This window comes from Cygnus olor, chromosome 7 (assembly GCF_009769625.2).
Source record: "Cygnus olor isolate bCygOlo1 chromosome 7, bCygOlo1.pri.v2, whole genome shotgun sequence".
Lineage (NCBI taxonomy): Eukaryota > Metazoa > Chordata > Aves > Anseriformes > Anatidae > Cygnus > Cygnus olor.
Window position 1 is genome coordinate 28659138 of NC_049175.1, and position 16479 is coordinate 28675616.

General features: G+C 46.5%; 1 protein-coding gene across 30 annotated transcripts in view; it reads left to right on the forward strand.

The window, feature by feature from the left end:
• The first annotated feature begins 688 nt into the window (after nucleotides 1-688).
• The window catches only part of TCF7L2 (transcription factor 7 like 2), a 178000-nt gene continuing 162209 nt past the window's right edge, over nucleotides 689-16479 (forward strand). For 8 of the 30 annotated variants that reach the window (XR_005821401.1, XM_040562903.1, XM_040562889.1 and 5 more), the window contains exons 1-3: nucleotides 1314-2248; nucleotides 2567-2633; nucleotides 2833-2957. Coding sequence is in view for 29 of the 30 variants with exons in the window: in XM_040562903.1 (XP_040418837.1) it covers nucleotides 2060-2248; nucleotides 2567-2633; nucleotides 2833-2957 (381 nt within the window). In the remaining variant the exon portion in view is untranslated. Of the gene's footprint in view, nucleotides 2249-2566; nucleotides 2634-2832; nucleotides 2958-16479 lie in introns of all 30 variants that reach the window. The other 22 variants (XM_040562877.1, XM_040562894.1, XM_040562881.1 and 19 more) reach the window with 8 other exon arrangements.

Genomic DNA, 16479 nt, shown 5'->3' on the forward strand with positions numbered 1-16479 from the left:
ACACATTTGTTTTACTTCTTTTCATGCTTCCTTTCACTCTACTTCTGCTTTACTGATTAATATTAAAGTTGTAAGTCACAGTGATTTTTTTATTTCTATTTTGTCTGCATCTTTCCCTTTAGTATGCAAATTTCCATGTGAACTTTTTAATGCCTGAGAATCCGTGTTAGCCTTGTCGATCTCTGTACTATTATTTTTATTATTCTTTTTAGAGAAGACAGTTTAGCCGAAACCCCCAAACTCTCTAAATATTGCATGACAAATTGGCTTTGTTTTGGAAACCCTACGTGCTCAACGGCCCTTGGTACGAGCAGCAGGTTAGATTTCCCGAGGAATGTTTGGATTCTTTAGCGCAGCCCGTCCCTCGCTCTCCAGCACCGGCTCCACGAGGCGATTCACCGATTCCCACCGAAATTACGGTCCTGCTCCCCCCGCTCCGTCCCTCGCCCGCCTCCAACTTGCCAATTGACTCGCCCATTGTTACAATTTGTCCCTGCTAGGAGCTCAATTTGTCTCCCCCTTCCCCTCCGCGCCGGAGCAGATGCCGCCCCCCGCACCCCCGGCCCCGCTCCCCGCCCCGCGCCGCTTTCGCTTCGCTTCGCTTTCCCCGGGGTGCTGTTTACGCCACCACCACCACAACTTTCCGCTTCTGAAGTCCGCGAGTCCTTGATTCTCCGGCCTGCCATGCTAATTAACTTCTTAGCAGTCACATTCCTTTTCTTTTTTTTTTTTTTCCACCAAAAAAAAAAAAAAAATAGTGTGCCTCGCTGCAATTTGGAAATATCTGATCTTCAGCGAGCGATCTCGCGCGTTTTAATCCTGCGTGTGAGAACCGTGATGAACGCAGGGAGCAAGTGCTGCTTTAAAAAAAAAAAAAATGAAAAAAAGCAGGCTTTTACTACATTATCATCTTTATTAGGATTGGAGTTTCTTAGCTCCAACGAGTGGCAAGAAAAAATAACGTTAACGGTTCTAAAACCCCCCCACGTGCCCAAAGCCATGCTCCGGGAGGACGGGGACCCGCGGCGATGCTCCTTTTCTTCGCGGTCACCTCGGAAAAGTTCGTGCCTCCACGGGCAGGGGCACCCGTTCGGCTGCTCCCCCCTCGCCCCCCCCCCAGCTCTGGAGCAGAGTGCAAATTTTTTTTTAATATCAAATTTTTTTTTTTTTTGCCCCCCCTTGCTTGGTGCCCCGGCCCTCCCGCTGCCTGCCCCAAAGGCTCATTGTTACTTCGCCACTTCCCCCCCCCCTTCCTCCTCCTCCTCCTCCTCCTCCTCCCCAGCCCTGTTTATTTATGCAGACGTCACCGGGGAGCCCCCGCCCCCTCCTGCATCTCATTAAGTGCCTGGTGTGTTTCTCGCTCCCTGTCAATAATCCCGGATCCCAGACTTCTCCGTTCCTCCGGATTTCGATCCCCCTTTTTCTAGCTGTCAATCAGCGCCGCCTTTGAACTGAAAAGCTCTCAGTCCAACTTCAACTCACTCAAACCCGAGCGGCACGGGCTCCCCATATCCGCGGCGGCTGCCCCCCCGTTACAGCTGACTTCTTTGGTTTGTTTGTTGCATTATTATTATCGTTATTTTTTTTTTTTTTATCCCTCCCTTCCCCCCCCCCCCCCCCCGACCTCCCTCCCCCGGGCTCCGTGGTTTATTACTGTTAATTTTTCGCGAGTGCGTGCGCGGGTGTGAGTGCGTGTGCGCGCCGTGCACGCCGACCAGCTCCCTGGAAGAAAGAAAGAGAAAATCCACAAGAAGGAAAGGAAGAAGCCTAAAGTCACTGGTGCAAAAGGAGCAAAGAAGAGACGTTTCCCTCCCCTCCTCCTCCCTCTTTTCCCCTCCCCAGGAGGAAAGAGAAGGGGAGAAGAAAAAAAAAAAAACTTTCACCTTGGACTCTTCTTTTTTTTGGTGCAAACTTTCCCCCCCCTCCCCTGGTCTTTTTTTTTTTTTTTCCTCCTTCCCCCCCTCCCCGTTCCCCCCTCTTTTTTTTTTTTTTTTCTTTTTGTATCACCCCCCTTCCCCTTTTTGCAAAATTGCTGCTGGTGGGGTGAGCCAGGAGGAAAATGCCGCAGCTGAACGGCGGTGGAGGGGACGACCTGGGCGCCAACGATGAACTGATCTCTTTCAAAGACGAAGGGGAGCAGGAGGAGAAGATCTCGGAGAACTCCTCGGCGGAGAGGGATTTAGCTGATGTCAAGTCGTCTCTCGTCAATGAATCAGAAACGAATCAAAACAGCTCCTCGGACTCGGAGGTACGGGGGAAGCCCCCCGCGGGGCCGGGCGGGGGCCGCGCTGCGGGGCCGGGGGCGCCGGGTCCCGCTGCCGGCGGCGCCCAACTTTCCTCCGCGGCACCAACTTGTAACGATGCCTTCTGTTTTGTTCTCTCTTCCCCCGCTCTCTTTCCCCTTCCCACCTTCTCCCCGAACCTTTCCCTTTCATCCTCCCCCCCCTCCTTGAAAAAAAAAAAAAAAACACACCCCAAACTAAAAAAAAAAAACCAAACCAACAAACCCCATACCCCCCCCCCCCCGTCCCCAATCTCCCCGCTGCCGACCCCGGCCCGCTCCCAGGCGGAGCGGCGGCCCCCGCCTCGCTCGGAAACTTTCAGAGATAAATCCCGAGAAAGTTTGGAGGAAGGTGAGTACGGCGGGCCCGCAGCGCCCCGCTCCCCCCGACCCGACCCGGCCCGGCGCCCGCCGCGCCAGGCTCCTCTTTTTGGGACACCCTCTAAAAAAAAGTTTTTCCTCTCCCCCCCCCCCCAACCTTCCCCTTTATTTTTTCCCCCCCCCCTTGTCGCCCCCTTCCTTCCCCGCTCGTGTCTCCCCCGCCATGTTAGCTGCGAAGAGGCAAGATGGAGGGTTGTTTAAGGGCCCACCATACCCGGGTTATCCCTTTATAATGATCCCCGACCTCAGCAGCCCGTATCTGCCCAACGGCTCGCTCTCTCCGACGGCCAGAACGGTGAGTTGCCTTTTTCCTTCTCGGTGCTACCCCCCCCCCCCCCCCCCTTCGGTGCCCCATAGCCCCCCCAGCCCGCTCCGCAAACTTTGCGAACTCGGCGGGAGGGGGTTGTTTACACTTCGCCATGTTTCTTTTTCTTTTTTTTTTTTAATTATTATTCTTTTTTTTTTTTTTTTCTTTTACTTTCAGTTTTGCGGGCACTTTTTGCTGGAGCCCCTCGTCACCTCCCCCTGCTGTGCGAGGTGTGTGTGGGGGAACAATAATAATAAAAAAAAAAAAAGGCAACAAAAACCACAGCCCAATCCGGCTTCAAAAGTAAACTACAAATTTAAAAAAAAAGTTGCTTTTTTTTTTTTTTTTTGATGGTGATGCTGCTGCTGACTCTCCCCACCCCCCCGCCGCCCCCTCCCCTCCTCACGGGGGACCCCCGAGGGCCGCTCCCCCCGGCCGGGCTCCCCGCGAGCTCCCCGCCGCCTCCTGCCCTCCTCCGCGGCGGCCGGGCCGGCTCCGGCTCCCCCCTCCCCTTTCCTCCCCCTTAACCCTCTCCTGCCCTCGGCCGGCCTGTGCGGGGAGCGCCCGGCTCCCTTCCCCTTCCCTGCCCGGCCCGGGGGGGCTCCGGGGGCCGGGAGCCCGGCGGCGGCCGCGGGGAGCGGCCCGCGCTGTCCCGGCTCCGGGGGGGGGCTCGGGCCGGGGGGCGCGGGGCTGCGGCCCGGGGGGGAACCGCCTGGGCCAGGAGCCGGCACGGCCCCCCCCAAAAAACCCCCCAAAGAGTCGAGCAGAACTGCCTCCCGCGAGCACGCTGGCAAAAATGTGCTGAAAGCGTCTTTTCCTCGTTGTTTTCTTTCTTTTTATCCGTGTTGTTTTCTTGGTTTTAATTAGTTTCTAAGCTAGGGCGGTGTGCCTGTGTGTGGGGGGAGCGGAGGGAGAGCCACTTCCAGCTCCAAGACCCCAGGGTCTTGGTAAACTTTGGGGTGTGCTGCTGGGTTTGTAGTCCCAGCTGTTTTTCCGCTCTCTCCAGCCTGGTGCCATCAGCTGTGTGCTCTGCTCTGACAGCAGGTTTCTCGCGTGGAGCCTCCTCTTTCTAAAGAGTTTTCTTTTCCTTATTTTGCCCTCTCTGTTTTCTTAGCTGAAACTGTTAAATCCAGTGGGACTGCAAATCGCTGCTTACTCCTGTCGGTGGGCTTAGCCTCGCTGTTTTGCTTCTCTTGGGCGCTTCAAAATCCGAAGCGTCCCCACCATTCCCATGTGTGTTTATACACTTTTTTTTTTTTTTTTTTTTGCCTTGTGGTAACACGAGATAGCGATTTACAATAATAGATCTACTGTTCGGGGGATGTTGAAGCCAGGCTAATGACTGAGGGCTTGGACAACTCCAGTGTATCAGATCTACAAGTGTTTTAAAGCATTAAAATATTAAACGTCGGGTCAGCCTTGTTTCCACTTAGCCAAACATCAGCAGAGCAGCTCGGTGAATGCGGAGTGACAGATATGTAGGGGAGATTTTGTGACTTTGCCCGAGTTCGGGATGTGGCAGTGCTTCGTTTTGGTAGCCTGCGAGGCTCCTCTGGCAAGGAGGTGATTTCTGGGACAGTAGCACGGGGGTAACTGCAGTTTGCAATTGTAATGATGGGGAGGGGAATGCAGGGGCTGGGTGCATTATATTTTTTTCTTTCGAATCCGGTCACCCCTATGTGTGTGGATGATGGTGATAAATTCCAAAATCTCGAAGCACTGGGATCCAGATGGCAAAGCAATCTTTGTCACAAATTACTTCGTTCCAATTTGTGAGCTTTGGCTTCCTTTTTTTTTTTTCTCTTCTTTTTGCCTGAAATGCATCCCCCTCTTCCAAGTGTAGGTTAATAGGAAGAACACCTCAGCTTCTTTTTCTTTAAGCATTTTTATATACAGCTATAGTTTTTGATTTATTTTTTTTCCCTTCTTTTTACTCATTACCTTTATTAGATTCTTTTTCCCCTAGCATGTAAAGGCAGGATCCTTCAGCAGTTAGCTTGCCTGGAAATATTCTTCCTCCCCTTGCTCCCCCACAGTTAAAAAGGCCTCCATAGGAATGTCGTGTTTGTGTGAATTAAAGGTACTGTACAAAAGATGACACGTTGGTTTATTGTTGGTGTAGCAGGTGGCCTTCTTCTGTTATCAGATGGGTTCTGAAAGGATATTTCCACACTCAATAGGCAATTTTCTTATTTCCACATCCAGGCTCCAGCAACCTTCTCTCATCTTCTTAACCTTATTCTTTCACATTCTCTGTGCTTATTTGTTTGCCGACAACTTAATTGTAGCCTAGAAAAATTAAAGTTATTTATTTAGGCCTGAGAGCAGAATATTATGAAGATTAAGCGGGATAGCAGTTGTCTATTACACTGTTTTTAGGTGAATTCTGGTTCTGTGCTGTGCCAGTTCTAATTTCCAGACGAACTAGATCGTTCTCTGTCCTGTTTTTTTAAATACATACTGAAAAGGTAGAGATGATTCTGCATAATTTTGAATTTTATTTTTATTTATGTAGTTTTTTCAGAAGCCATACCTGTCGAGTTTTAGAGCATAAAGAGGTGATGCAGATATGTAGCAAAACTGCTTTTCCTTTCCTTTTGCTGATGTTGAAAACCTTAAAGGTTTGTGGGTGTGGTTCTTCTCATGGATTTTTTGGGTTTGGTTTTTATTTGGGGGGTGTAGTGGGATTATTGTTTTTTTTTTTGTTGTTGTTGTTGTTTGCTAATGTACCTGTAATTGTCTGTTCAAGAGCAAACTCGGGGACAGCAATTTCTGCATTACTGCCACATAATGTATGAAGTACCATGAAATCTGCTTATGATGAATAATATATTATCTCAATAATAACGCTTTACTTGCTGAAAACTCTCGATAAAGCTTAATAGGAATAATTTTATTTTTAGAAGGTAAAGGTTTTTTTTTTGTGTGTGTGTTACTCTTGCTTTTGACGGAATACTGTGGATTGCTTTTAAGGCTAGATGTGTATGTGGAGGTCTGGCCAGGCAGTAATGAAGCAGTGCATCTGAGATGCCAGTTTCATACCCATGCTTGCAGAGGGACTGGGGTAGCTGCCTGGTAGGGATAATAAAGGAAATTGTTTTCATTTCAGAGTTGGAAATGAAGAAGTAGTGTATTTAATTTTTATCCTAATTTTAGAGCTTGGTTAACGCATTTTGGTGAGCAAATAGATGTGTTGTGACTTGAGAAAACCCTGCTGGCAGATATCTTAGTTTTACTAGTGCTGTTGCATCTTCCTTTCCCCTAAATTGTTGCTTGCTAAGTGAGGCTGTAGGAGTAAGCTTGCGTTTGGCCCTGAAGTTTGGGAGTTTGGAATAGCTGTAGGGGAGAGCAGCCCCCTCGCTCGGACTTGTAGGTTCAGGAAGAAACTTTTTTCTTTAACTGGCTTGAAAAATGGATGTTTTCCTTCATCTGCTGAATGAAACAACATAATCCTTGCTAATACAAAAGCTGTAGACCCAGGAGTGTGAAGGGTTAATGGTGGTCCTTTTTTTTCTTCCCTCCAATTGTTTTGACAACACTTTTCAAAGTGTGACATTCCAAGCCCTTGCAATACAATGTAATATTACTGTAATTACACAGGTCATTACATTTTAAATAGAGAACAATAAAATGCTTATCGCGCTGAAAAAGAACAGGTGTTCTTGCCCTTCTTTGGTATTTATGCTAATTGTTTTTCATCTCCTTCAGAAATATTTATGGCTGGCATGTTAAGATTTTGGTCTCGATGCGACAATATTAATTCTTTACTAATCTTTAGGGTTGAGGTTTAATGTCTGCAGTATGGATTATGGTATTAACATCCACCAACTAGTTTAATAATGTAGGTACAACTTAATATGTCAGCACTTCAGTACTTTATGATACGTAGCTATTCAATGGAGACTGCGTTACTTTTTTTTTCCTAAAAAAAAATTGAATAGGCATGCTTTTAATAAAGTTTCTGGACTTGTGCAAAGACAAGCTATTAAATAAGAACTGATGATCCTGTGGCGTAAATCAAATGGAACCTGCATAAAGAAACTTTCCTTATGCTTAATTAGGTAGATTGCTGAATCACTCTGCTATAGCATTAGCATAGCTGGTATACAATGGCAAACAGACTGGGTCTGTTAACTGATTTTCAGTAAAGAATCTGATTTACTTTTAATTCTCTTCCTCTTTTTTTTTTTCTTCTTTTTTTTCTTCTCTGATAAAGCTTCATTCCGGTGCAAACACTGCATTGCTGAGTCAATCAGCTTCTCTTTAGGGGGCTATGAAAATTAGTTAGAGAAAAGTTTCATGTTTCTGGGACCTTGCAAAACAATATAATGCACCACTGTTACTGGAGCGTACAGGATAATTGCAGGACTGCACTTCATTAAAAATAATATTTGCTTTGGAAATCGAACAATTTTAATAGCTGCACCAGTGGCTGATCTATACTGGAAAAAAAAGTAAAATACAGTAGATGCCTTTCCAGGTTTTTTGAATGCATTCATACATGGACTGATGATGTTGGGTGTTTGTTTTTTTTTTTTTTTTTTCTTCCTTCTTCCTCTTCGTTTTTTGTTCAAGCAAATATGTGCTGATTTGTCAGTTGAAGGCAGGGAGGGGGGATATGTCACAGCTTTCATTGGAGCTTGTAAACCAGAACGTAGGTAAAAATGTTTTAAATTTGTCAGACTTTAAAGACTGGGCCCCAAAATCAGATAAAAAAAAGTGGTGCAGAGAAAAAGGACAGCTGCAGATTTTTTGTGTGGACGTGTGTTTCTGTACCATGACTAAAAACTCTGAGGACCTTTCCCCAGCTGTCTGGGAGTTATGTGGAAGTTGGATTATTGGCAGTTAAGCATGAGACAACCTGGATTTAGCAAATGCTCTCCTGCACAGGAAGTCGATGACATTATACTGGGGGAAGGGAGCGGATCCTGCTCCAGGCAAGGCTGGGGAGAGAGCCTGCTCCCCACTCCAGGGCAGCCAAAAAGGAGAGCTTGCAATAGGCAGGGGTAAATGGAGAAGTGGTGGCTTTTGTTTTTTTTCTTTTTCTCTTTTTCCTCTTTTCCAGGGGTTTGGGTGAAATCAGATCCCTGCTCCCGCACCGGAGCTGCTGTGGGAACTTGTGCTTGGGGCGCTTGGGAGGTTTGGGGAGAAGTTTCAAGCCCTGCTCCCCCGCACCTCCTCTGGCTGCCACCTCGCAAATATGTACCTAAGCCGTCAACTTTGACTTCTAATTGGGCGCATTTGTGAAGGAAATGGTTAATTTTACAACCAAAGGCAAACTTGCACCTCGACAGGTCTGCTGAAAGAAATGTGCCACAGTCGTTTGCTGGCAAGCACCGCAGGGTCATAAATCCACGGGGTTTATTTACAGCCTATAACACTTATGAATGTTAAGATATTTGACGCCACGCTGGCCTTATAATATCCAAGGTCCACAGACACTGGCAGTGGGTCAAATTTCTTTCACTAATTATAAGCAATGAGAGATGGAGTGTGGTGCTGGGGGGGGGGGGGGGGGGGGGGGGGAGAGATGGAAATCCTGTCTCTCCCCACCCAAAAGCGCAGAATTATTTGTGCTCCTCCTCCCAAGTGCTGGTTTACGTTTGTGCTTTTTACGTGGGCTCCGAAGTTTATAATTAACGCTTGCGGTGCCGGAGGGGCTGGCTCAGGCTGGAGAAGTGAGCGCAGCCCCGCGTCCCTTGCCAAGGTCTTAGCAGAATTATGCTTGTGTCGGTATCTAGGAAATACTGCAAACGTTTAAAGAAGGATGACACCTGGAAGTGTCCTGCGATTTTCTCACATCCCACTGAGCCACGCAGGGTTGGGGGGTGGGGGGGGAAATCCATCAGGTTTAACGCGAAAGGTGGATGCTCGGGAATGCAGGCAGTAGACTCGTTGCTTGGTGGGTAGAGCGATGGTTTTGTTTGTGCGTGTGTAAAACAGGGCTCTTACGCAGCCCACGAGAGGGGAGGGCACGCAGGGATGGATTAACACGCTGGGCATGGGGGCAGCCCTGGGGGGAAGCCCGGTGCCCTGCTGGAGGGCAGCGCCTGGGGCGTGCGGGGTCTGCGAGGGGGTGCCGGGGGGGGGGAGCAGCGAAGCCAGAGGCCGCCGGGGAGTGCTCGGAGGACAAAGGAAGAACATGGGAGGGAGCGCCAGGAGAAATCCCAGAAACTTGGGGCGGAGGGAACAGCGTTGTTTGAGCGGTTGGAGGGGAAGCGAAGCTTGGGGCCTGGGGGCTGGCTCCTCGGCGTGAGGGAAGCGAGGGGCCCAGGGAGCGAGGCAGCGCGCTCCCCGCTGAACGTGCTTCCCTCGAGTGGACGGCTGGGGCTGACGTGCTGCTGTCTTGTCTGCGCTGTGCGTGTGCGTGTTAACACGGTAATGTGATTACTCAAATGTGCCTAGGTAGTACTCCTAGCTTTAATTTCTTCAGCAGTTTATTTCGGTTTCCCTGTAGGTTACCGCCGCGCTCGGATGCTGATTGAAGAAAAACGCAGGGTTACGTGTGTGGCGGAAAGCTGCGCTCCTTCGCCCATATGTTTTTCTTCTGCTGGTCGTGTAAAACCTGACTGGAAAAAAAAAAATAAAACTGAGGGGGCTGTCAATGTGGCCCTTCCACAAGTAACTGTACAGTTTTGTTGAAGGTTTTATGCATTTTCCTAATCAATGGAATGCTGTGAGTTATTGGCCCCCGGGGACAGATCTGAATCCCTTACCACCGGCGTGCAGGGCCAGGGCGGTGTTGGCCCTTCGTAGCAGGTTATCAGCAGCGATGTCCCCGTTGTCCCACCACGCTTCCCACCCCCTCCCTCCGGCCCAGTTCCGTCTGCCAAACCTGCCCAGGCTCCCCCCTTTGTTTTCGGCAGGCGAAAGCCTCGACCCGTGCTCTTGTGGGGTCACACGCAGGCAACTGGGCAGTGCCGAATGAGTTAAGTTGCTGGCTGAAGTTTGGCTTCATGAAACTAAATTTGAGGCCTGGTAGGCATTAGCAGGGCACAGCACATTTACAGAGCTTAATTAGTACGAACTGTAATTGTTCATGGTCTGCCAGAAGGAGTAATGTTCAGGAAAAGTGGAGTCGTTCTTCTGCAGTCTTCAGTTTTAAAACGATAAATCACTTGCATATTTGTGCAGTGATTCAAATGGAGCTGAGACCTCTCCATCTCAACATGTGGTAAATTGTAAAGTCAATGAATTGCAGATGTAGGGTACAGCAGATTCTCTAAGAAAATGTGGAATGAATGGGGAAGGGTGCTGCTATAAATACTTACTGAGGAGATAACTGGGTTTCTGCTTGCTGCGCCAATTATGATGTACTAAAGATATTAGCAATTTTGTTTTAATGTATTTATTTTAAATTTCTTTAAATATAGGGGCACCACGTTACCTCACTTGGTGAGGTTTTTGTTAATGCTCCAGAACAATGGGTTTCATATGGAAATGCACGTGATGGCCATATTAATACAAATTAATTCATTATGAGTAATATTGTAGCTGTTCCTGGAGGAGTGTGTGATGATGGGAGGCTTTAAAGCATGGGTGCAGCAGCTTGTGAGAAACATTGTGGTAGAGGATGCTTTATATTCTAGTAGGGGGAAATACTGGCAATATTCGACATCTGACTGTGGTGTTCTGTATCTGCCCATAATTCCTTCCAACTTCAGAGAGAGACTTTCTGGGTGCGTTAATCTGACAGCCTAGAGCCTATTTCAAAAAGGAGGAAAAAAACAAAACACCCACAAACAAAACTATGCTATACAGATTAACATCGTAAATGCTGTGTATTGTTTTTTTTCTTGAATCCGGAGAATGTGTGTCACTCTAACTGCTGTGAAATCTTGTCTTCCTTGGGCTTGGTCCAAGGTCCATTGAAGTCAGTGGAAAAAAGACTTCTATTAATAACGAAGGGCTTTGGATCAGGCCCCGTGTGTCTTGAACCAATGGCCAATTTCTTCAAAAGTGGATAAAGGTATTGAAAAAGCCGAACTAAACTAAACGTCACATTGATATATTGCTTCTTCTGCGGTGTCCTTCGCTCATGAAGAAAAAAAAAAAAGCTGTTTCCGATGGTACTTTCTTAAATGAGCTCCTGCTTCTGCAGTATCTGACTTTCCCACAGCAGCGCGCAGCATCCTGGCAGGATCAGGATTTGGTCTGAGGCTGTGTTGCATGTCAATACTGCTTTTCTAATATGAGTAGGTGGATTTGTATGGAAGTTGTAAAAGTTAATGATTGTTCTCTGACTCATATGCTGCTGGTTTCAGCAAAGGGAAAATGATGACAGTGAAATGATAGGAATTATAGGAGACGAGTAGGCTTTGGTGAGCAGAGAATGTATTTGCGTTTGAAATGCTCTTGCTGAAGGAAGTATGAGGAGGGAGAAGACGTGGGGGCAGCTTCTGGCTGTGGTCAGGTGTCCGGGTACTGGAGGCCAGCAGGTATCCAGCAAGGAGCAAAGCTGAATTCGGGAGGGGCTCTCTGTGATGCTGAAGGTCGCATAACCATTTTGTTAGTCCTCCTGACACAGTTAGTCCTGACTAACTGTTTTCCCCTCTCAGCAGAACAGGTTTTAATGCCCTAGGCTCCGTGGGAAGTACGATCGCATGCTTAGCGGCTACCAAGCATGAATATATAATTGTGTGTGAGCAGTATCTATCTTACAGTTTGTAGGGCTCTCCAGATATCTGTGGGTATGAAAGGTGCTAGATACAACAAAATCTGGCTTGGCTTTTTAATTCACTAGTGGTGGTGCTGCAGCTGAGACACCCAAAACCAAACAAACCAAAAAAGAAAACACTTCGCCCCAGAAGTGTGGGAAGAAATATTTAGAAAATACTGAACTGAAATTACTGCAAATAGGACTTTCTGAGGAGCATGAGAGATTCTTAGATGTTGATACAATGGTAACAACTCCTCCTATTTTAGGAAAAGGAAAAATAGCCCAAGAAAAGGTGGGGACTCCAAAGTCCTGCTGGAGTCAGTGACTCCTTAAATAATTATCTGGAAGAGTCAGAGGTTATAGGCTTTTCTATTCTAGAGACAAGTCACAGCATTGATTTCTGTTTTTAACTGATGCAAATATTTAATAAAGGTTCTCTTGGAACTACTTTAAACCCTAGCCTGAATAATTTTAACTTGGTTAAACCAGTGAACTGGTTTGGGAGCATACACAGTAAGAGGTTTGCATTGGCTTAATTAGATTTAAGAGATTTATAAAACCAGGGCCGCTATTCTGACACAGGCAAGGTCTGGAACATGGCATATAGTCGCTGTATTGGTCTGTGCCCAGGCTTAGCAGACTGCTATAGAAATTACGCTATTATAAATGTTCAGGAATATTAAAGAAGCCAAGGGAAGGTATGACCTTGAATGCGCATATCAGAAGAATAAAACAGCAGTCAGTGTTTCTACCTTTGTTTTCACTGAGACATTGGCAAGGAGGTCTTCTCCCTTTGAAAGGAGTTACAGACTATAGTTCTGTGTCTGGAAGTCAAGTTTTTGAGATTTTTATTATTATTATTTTTAACTGAATGCCTTAGTTTACTTCTGATCCCTGTTATATTCCCCTACGGGCTTTTTCTTAGTTCTTAAACTACATCATAAAATGTAGATTAAAACATGTATGTGTTCATTTCAAAAAAAAAAAAAAAACTTTACAGGAGCTAGTCACAAACCGAACTTCTGTACTGCTCACAAAACCGCTATGTAAAGAATATCCATAGAGCTTATTTTGTCTGGATAGCAGCTAAATACTTTTACAATCCCCAGGGTTGTTAAAGGCCGAATGCCTGGTATACGTAGTAAGTTTATTTTCCATTGAAATCTGTTGCTCAACTACAATATGTGAAAGTACTTTCATGTCATTTCATGTTTATGAAATTAAAAACTGAAAATTAGGACCTGGGTGGTTGTAAAGGGGACTGGGAATGTCGCAGAGCTGCTGGTGTGTCCGAAGCGTGGTTATCTGGCGGGTTGTGTGTGCACATCTGTGTATATGCATGCGATGTATATTATTTGTGAACGTATACTCAAGTTATCAGGTGTCTATTCAATTTTAATCGACAATATGAGATTCCTGTGGTTACTCTGTGCACAGATTGCCTTGGGGCTCTACAGGGTTTGTGGGAAGAAAAGCCTTGACAAGTTTCCATTAAGCTCTGAATCAGGCAATTGGAAAAGAGGAGAATGAAAAGAGCTGAAAAGAGGGACAACTTGTTAGTGTTGCATTCTGTGCTTGCAACGAGAAACCTCTTTTAGACAAGAGTGGTTCTCAGGCCAAGAATTTCAAACTCGCGGAGAAACCTGTCCAGAACACAAAAGTTGTTTGAACGGGGTGCAGAATTGTCACAGTAATTAGAGCAATCTCCGTTTACTGAGTGGCAGCCTTTATAAAGGACAGGGGATAAAGGGTTCAAATTCATCTTTCTCTCTGTGATTCACTTCTGATGAACTGCCTCTGTGTATGTATGTGTATATGAAGGAGTGTGTGTGTGTGGCCACATTTTCAGCTACTCATCGTTAGATTGCCCTTGTTTTAAAAGAACAAGGACTCGTGTTTTTTCTGCTTGCCTCGAATGACACTTGCAGACATTTTTATTTATTTACTTTTAATGTATTTTCTATCGGTGCTCCAATTTGATGTGTAGAAATACGATGATGCTTTTGGAATCGTGCTTGTGCTGTGCTGGAGGGGGAACCCCGAATATTTCTTAGTCTGTTTCTTGCATCTTTGACTCCTAGGAGTAGTCCCCTTTATTTTTAATAGGATTACTTGTGGAAGCAAGAACAGTGGATGAATAAGGCTCGGACCCTTAAAGTTTATCCTCTTGCCACTGCAAGGTCTGTCCAGAACTACTGAATCAGCTGGAGTTTTGCCATTGCTCTTATTAGGAGAAGGATCAGGCCCACGGATTACATGAGACCGGGTCTTGTGAACAAGCCAAGTAAAACTGTAAAAATCACAGTCATTGCTGTGTGCATTGCAGAAGTGTCTGGAGGCCTTGACGTGGGCTCCTCTTGGTCAGATGCTATACAGAGGAAAATGGGAGCGCATTAACAAGTTAGCAGCATGGGCGTCCTCATTGGAGGAAGAAAATGTGACTGCTAAATTTCCTGCAAGACTTCACTTCTAAAGAACAGAAAAGATTAAGCGCTTTGATTTTTTTTTTTTTCGATAATTGTCCTGAGCGCAAAGTTGGTCATTTTGATGTCTATTTGCCAAGCTGTTTAGGCTGAGTGATCGCCTTGTATTTATTGTCCCAAAATAACGTAGGATCTCCTTTGTGAAGTCTTCGAGGTAGTCACCTTGGCTATTCCGCTTAATCGCTCGGCCAGTGTTGTGTTTCTGCCCCACATCACCGTTACATCTAACTGCTGGGAGAGAGGAGCCCTTAAGGCTGATGTCTTTTGTTCTGCTCTGTGTTGCTCTGTGTCGCCTTGCCCCCAAGGCCTGTGGCATCGCTGCTTAGGTGCTGTGCTGGGACCCAGCGAACGCTGAATGTTTAATTCCTGTCCCCCATCTTCTCCCACGGAGACATGGGATCAGCCAGCTTCTGCAGAGGTTCCTGAAGATGGACTGGAGGAAAAAAGGTCTTGCTACTGGTTACAGAAGCAGTTGAAGCTAATAAATACTCATTGCCGTGAAAGTTGTAGCTCTGAGGTCATGTGCAGTTTTTGTACACACGTCATTCTTTCCCTCTCCACCCCCACCCCCCGACTATTTTCCACTAGATGATGGTGAATTTGGCCAGATCTCTGTTCTATTTTAGCAAAAAAAAAAAAAAAAAATCAGATTTATTTTTCATAGGGTTGGCCCCTAGCATGCAAAAGCTGTGGAAAAATTGCTCGTCTTTTGAGTTTGCATTGCAAAAATGCCTGCTTACATTCAGCAAAGTACACAAAGTGCTTCCTCAGAGCAGGCGCTCCTTTAGCTGACTTGTGTTGTCCCTGAGCGTGGTATGGGAATAGGGGAGGGTTTTCTGAACACCCAGAGCTCTCCTTGTACGCGCGGGGAGGAATGAGGAGATGAGGATTTTCCTGGCAGTGATGCTGAATCGCTTGTACAGTGCTGGAGCATAGAGTCAAGTCTGTATGTTGGACAATGTCACGGTCAGGTTGAACAATGTCTCCATTTTTTTGAGATGATGCTATTTCATCCAAGCCATTGATGGCTTGCAGACCAGTTGTGATGTCTGCCATCCTGAAAGAGTACCCAGTGTGGTACTAATTGTACCAGGACTAATTGTTGATTAGAATGTATGCGTCGCAAATTATGGACCTCTCTTGGACATGGCTTTTTCAGTCCGATCCCTTGTGCATTATTTTCTCAGCTGGTAATTAATTTCTCAGTTTGGTAATTTGTCAGTAACTGGCATCTCTTCAGTAATGAGTGCTCTGTAGTAATTCTGCATCACTAAGGAGTAATTGCTGGCCCTAGAAAGTCACTGATCTCTTCCATTTGCCAGCCGGGTAACCTTCCTTTCAGGCTGTTGTGACCAAGTTAGCTGTAGCAACAAACCCTAAGTACATCTCCAGCCCATGTCCTGGCTGCAGCTTGGTTTGTGGAGAGAGAGGGTTGGTTTTCAGGCATGGTCTCAAGCAGTAGCTCAGACAACAGCAGAAAGCTCTCTCTTGATTTCCCAGCATGTATGTAGTTGGGAAACACCGCTCGGCCTGGAGAAGCGACTGTTGAGTTCGGGTGGAGATGCGGAGCAGGCGATGCCCTCATCCTCTTGCTTGGTGTTTCCTCAGGCCTGCTTGCCTGCCTGGCCCCATCTTGGTCTTTTGCCTCCCGCTGGGCTTGTTTCTGGATGTGGTGGTGAGGGTTTTGAGGTGCTTCCCTTCCAGGGAGCTGGTGGTGCAGGTGTGGGCCCCGGTCCCCCTCGGCCTTCCAAGGGGTCGCCCCTCTCGGCCCAGCTGGGTCTGCACGTCCGGGCTTGTAGGATTGTGGCCTAAATCCATGGTCCCAAGGGGAGCTGACAAAGTTTATTTTGGAAACAAAATATTTGGTGAAGCAGGAAGATGACTGCGGAGAACACTGGAAAGATGGTGTGAACGAGAAGCAAAAGTGTTTCATTTATGGTCCCTGCTACTGCTCTGATTTGTGGATCTAAGTAGAAAAACGGCAGTTTTTGGAAGTCTCACGAGTTGCCTGTCAGCATCTGCACATGCCTAAATAGCGTTTAAATTTGGTTTTGTTTTTACTGCTACTTGAAAGTATTAGCTAATGCCACAAGGAGCGAGTTGAATTCTCACTTTTTTTTCCCCTGCTGTTGGAATTGTTTGTTAAATTCCAATTACGGGGCTTGTTCAACACCTGTACAAACCCACAGCCATTGTTAAGGGAATAATTTGAAGACAATGGGGTTAACACAGGTGTACACAAGTACAGAATTTGGATTGCAAAGTCTCGTTATTACTCTGTGTGCATAAGAAAGAGAAGGAAAGAATTCAGCTTAATTTTCAGATCCCAGGTATAATTTGTAGGACAAGTGTTTGGAAGAAGGGTAAC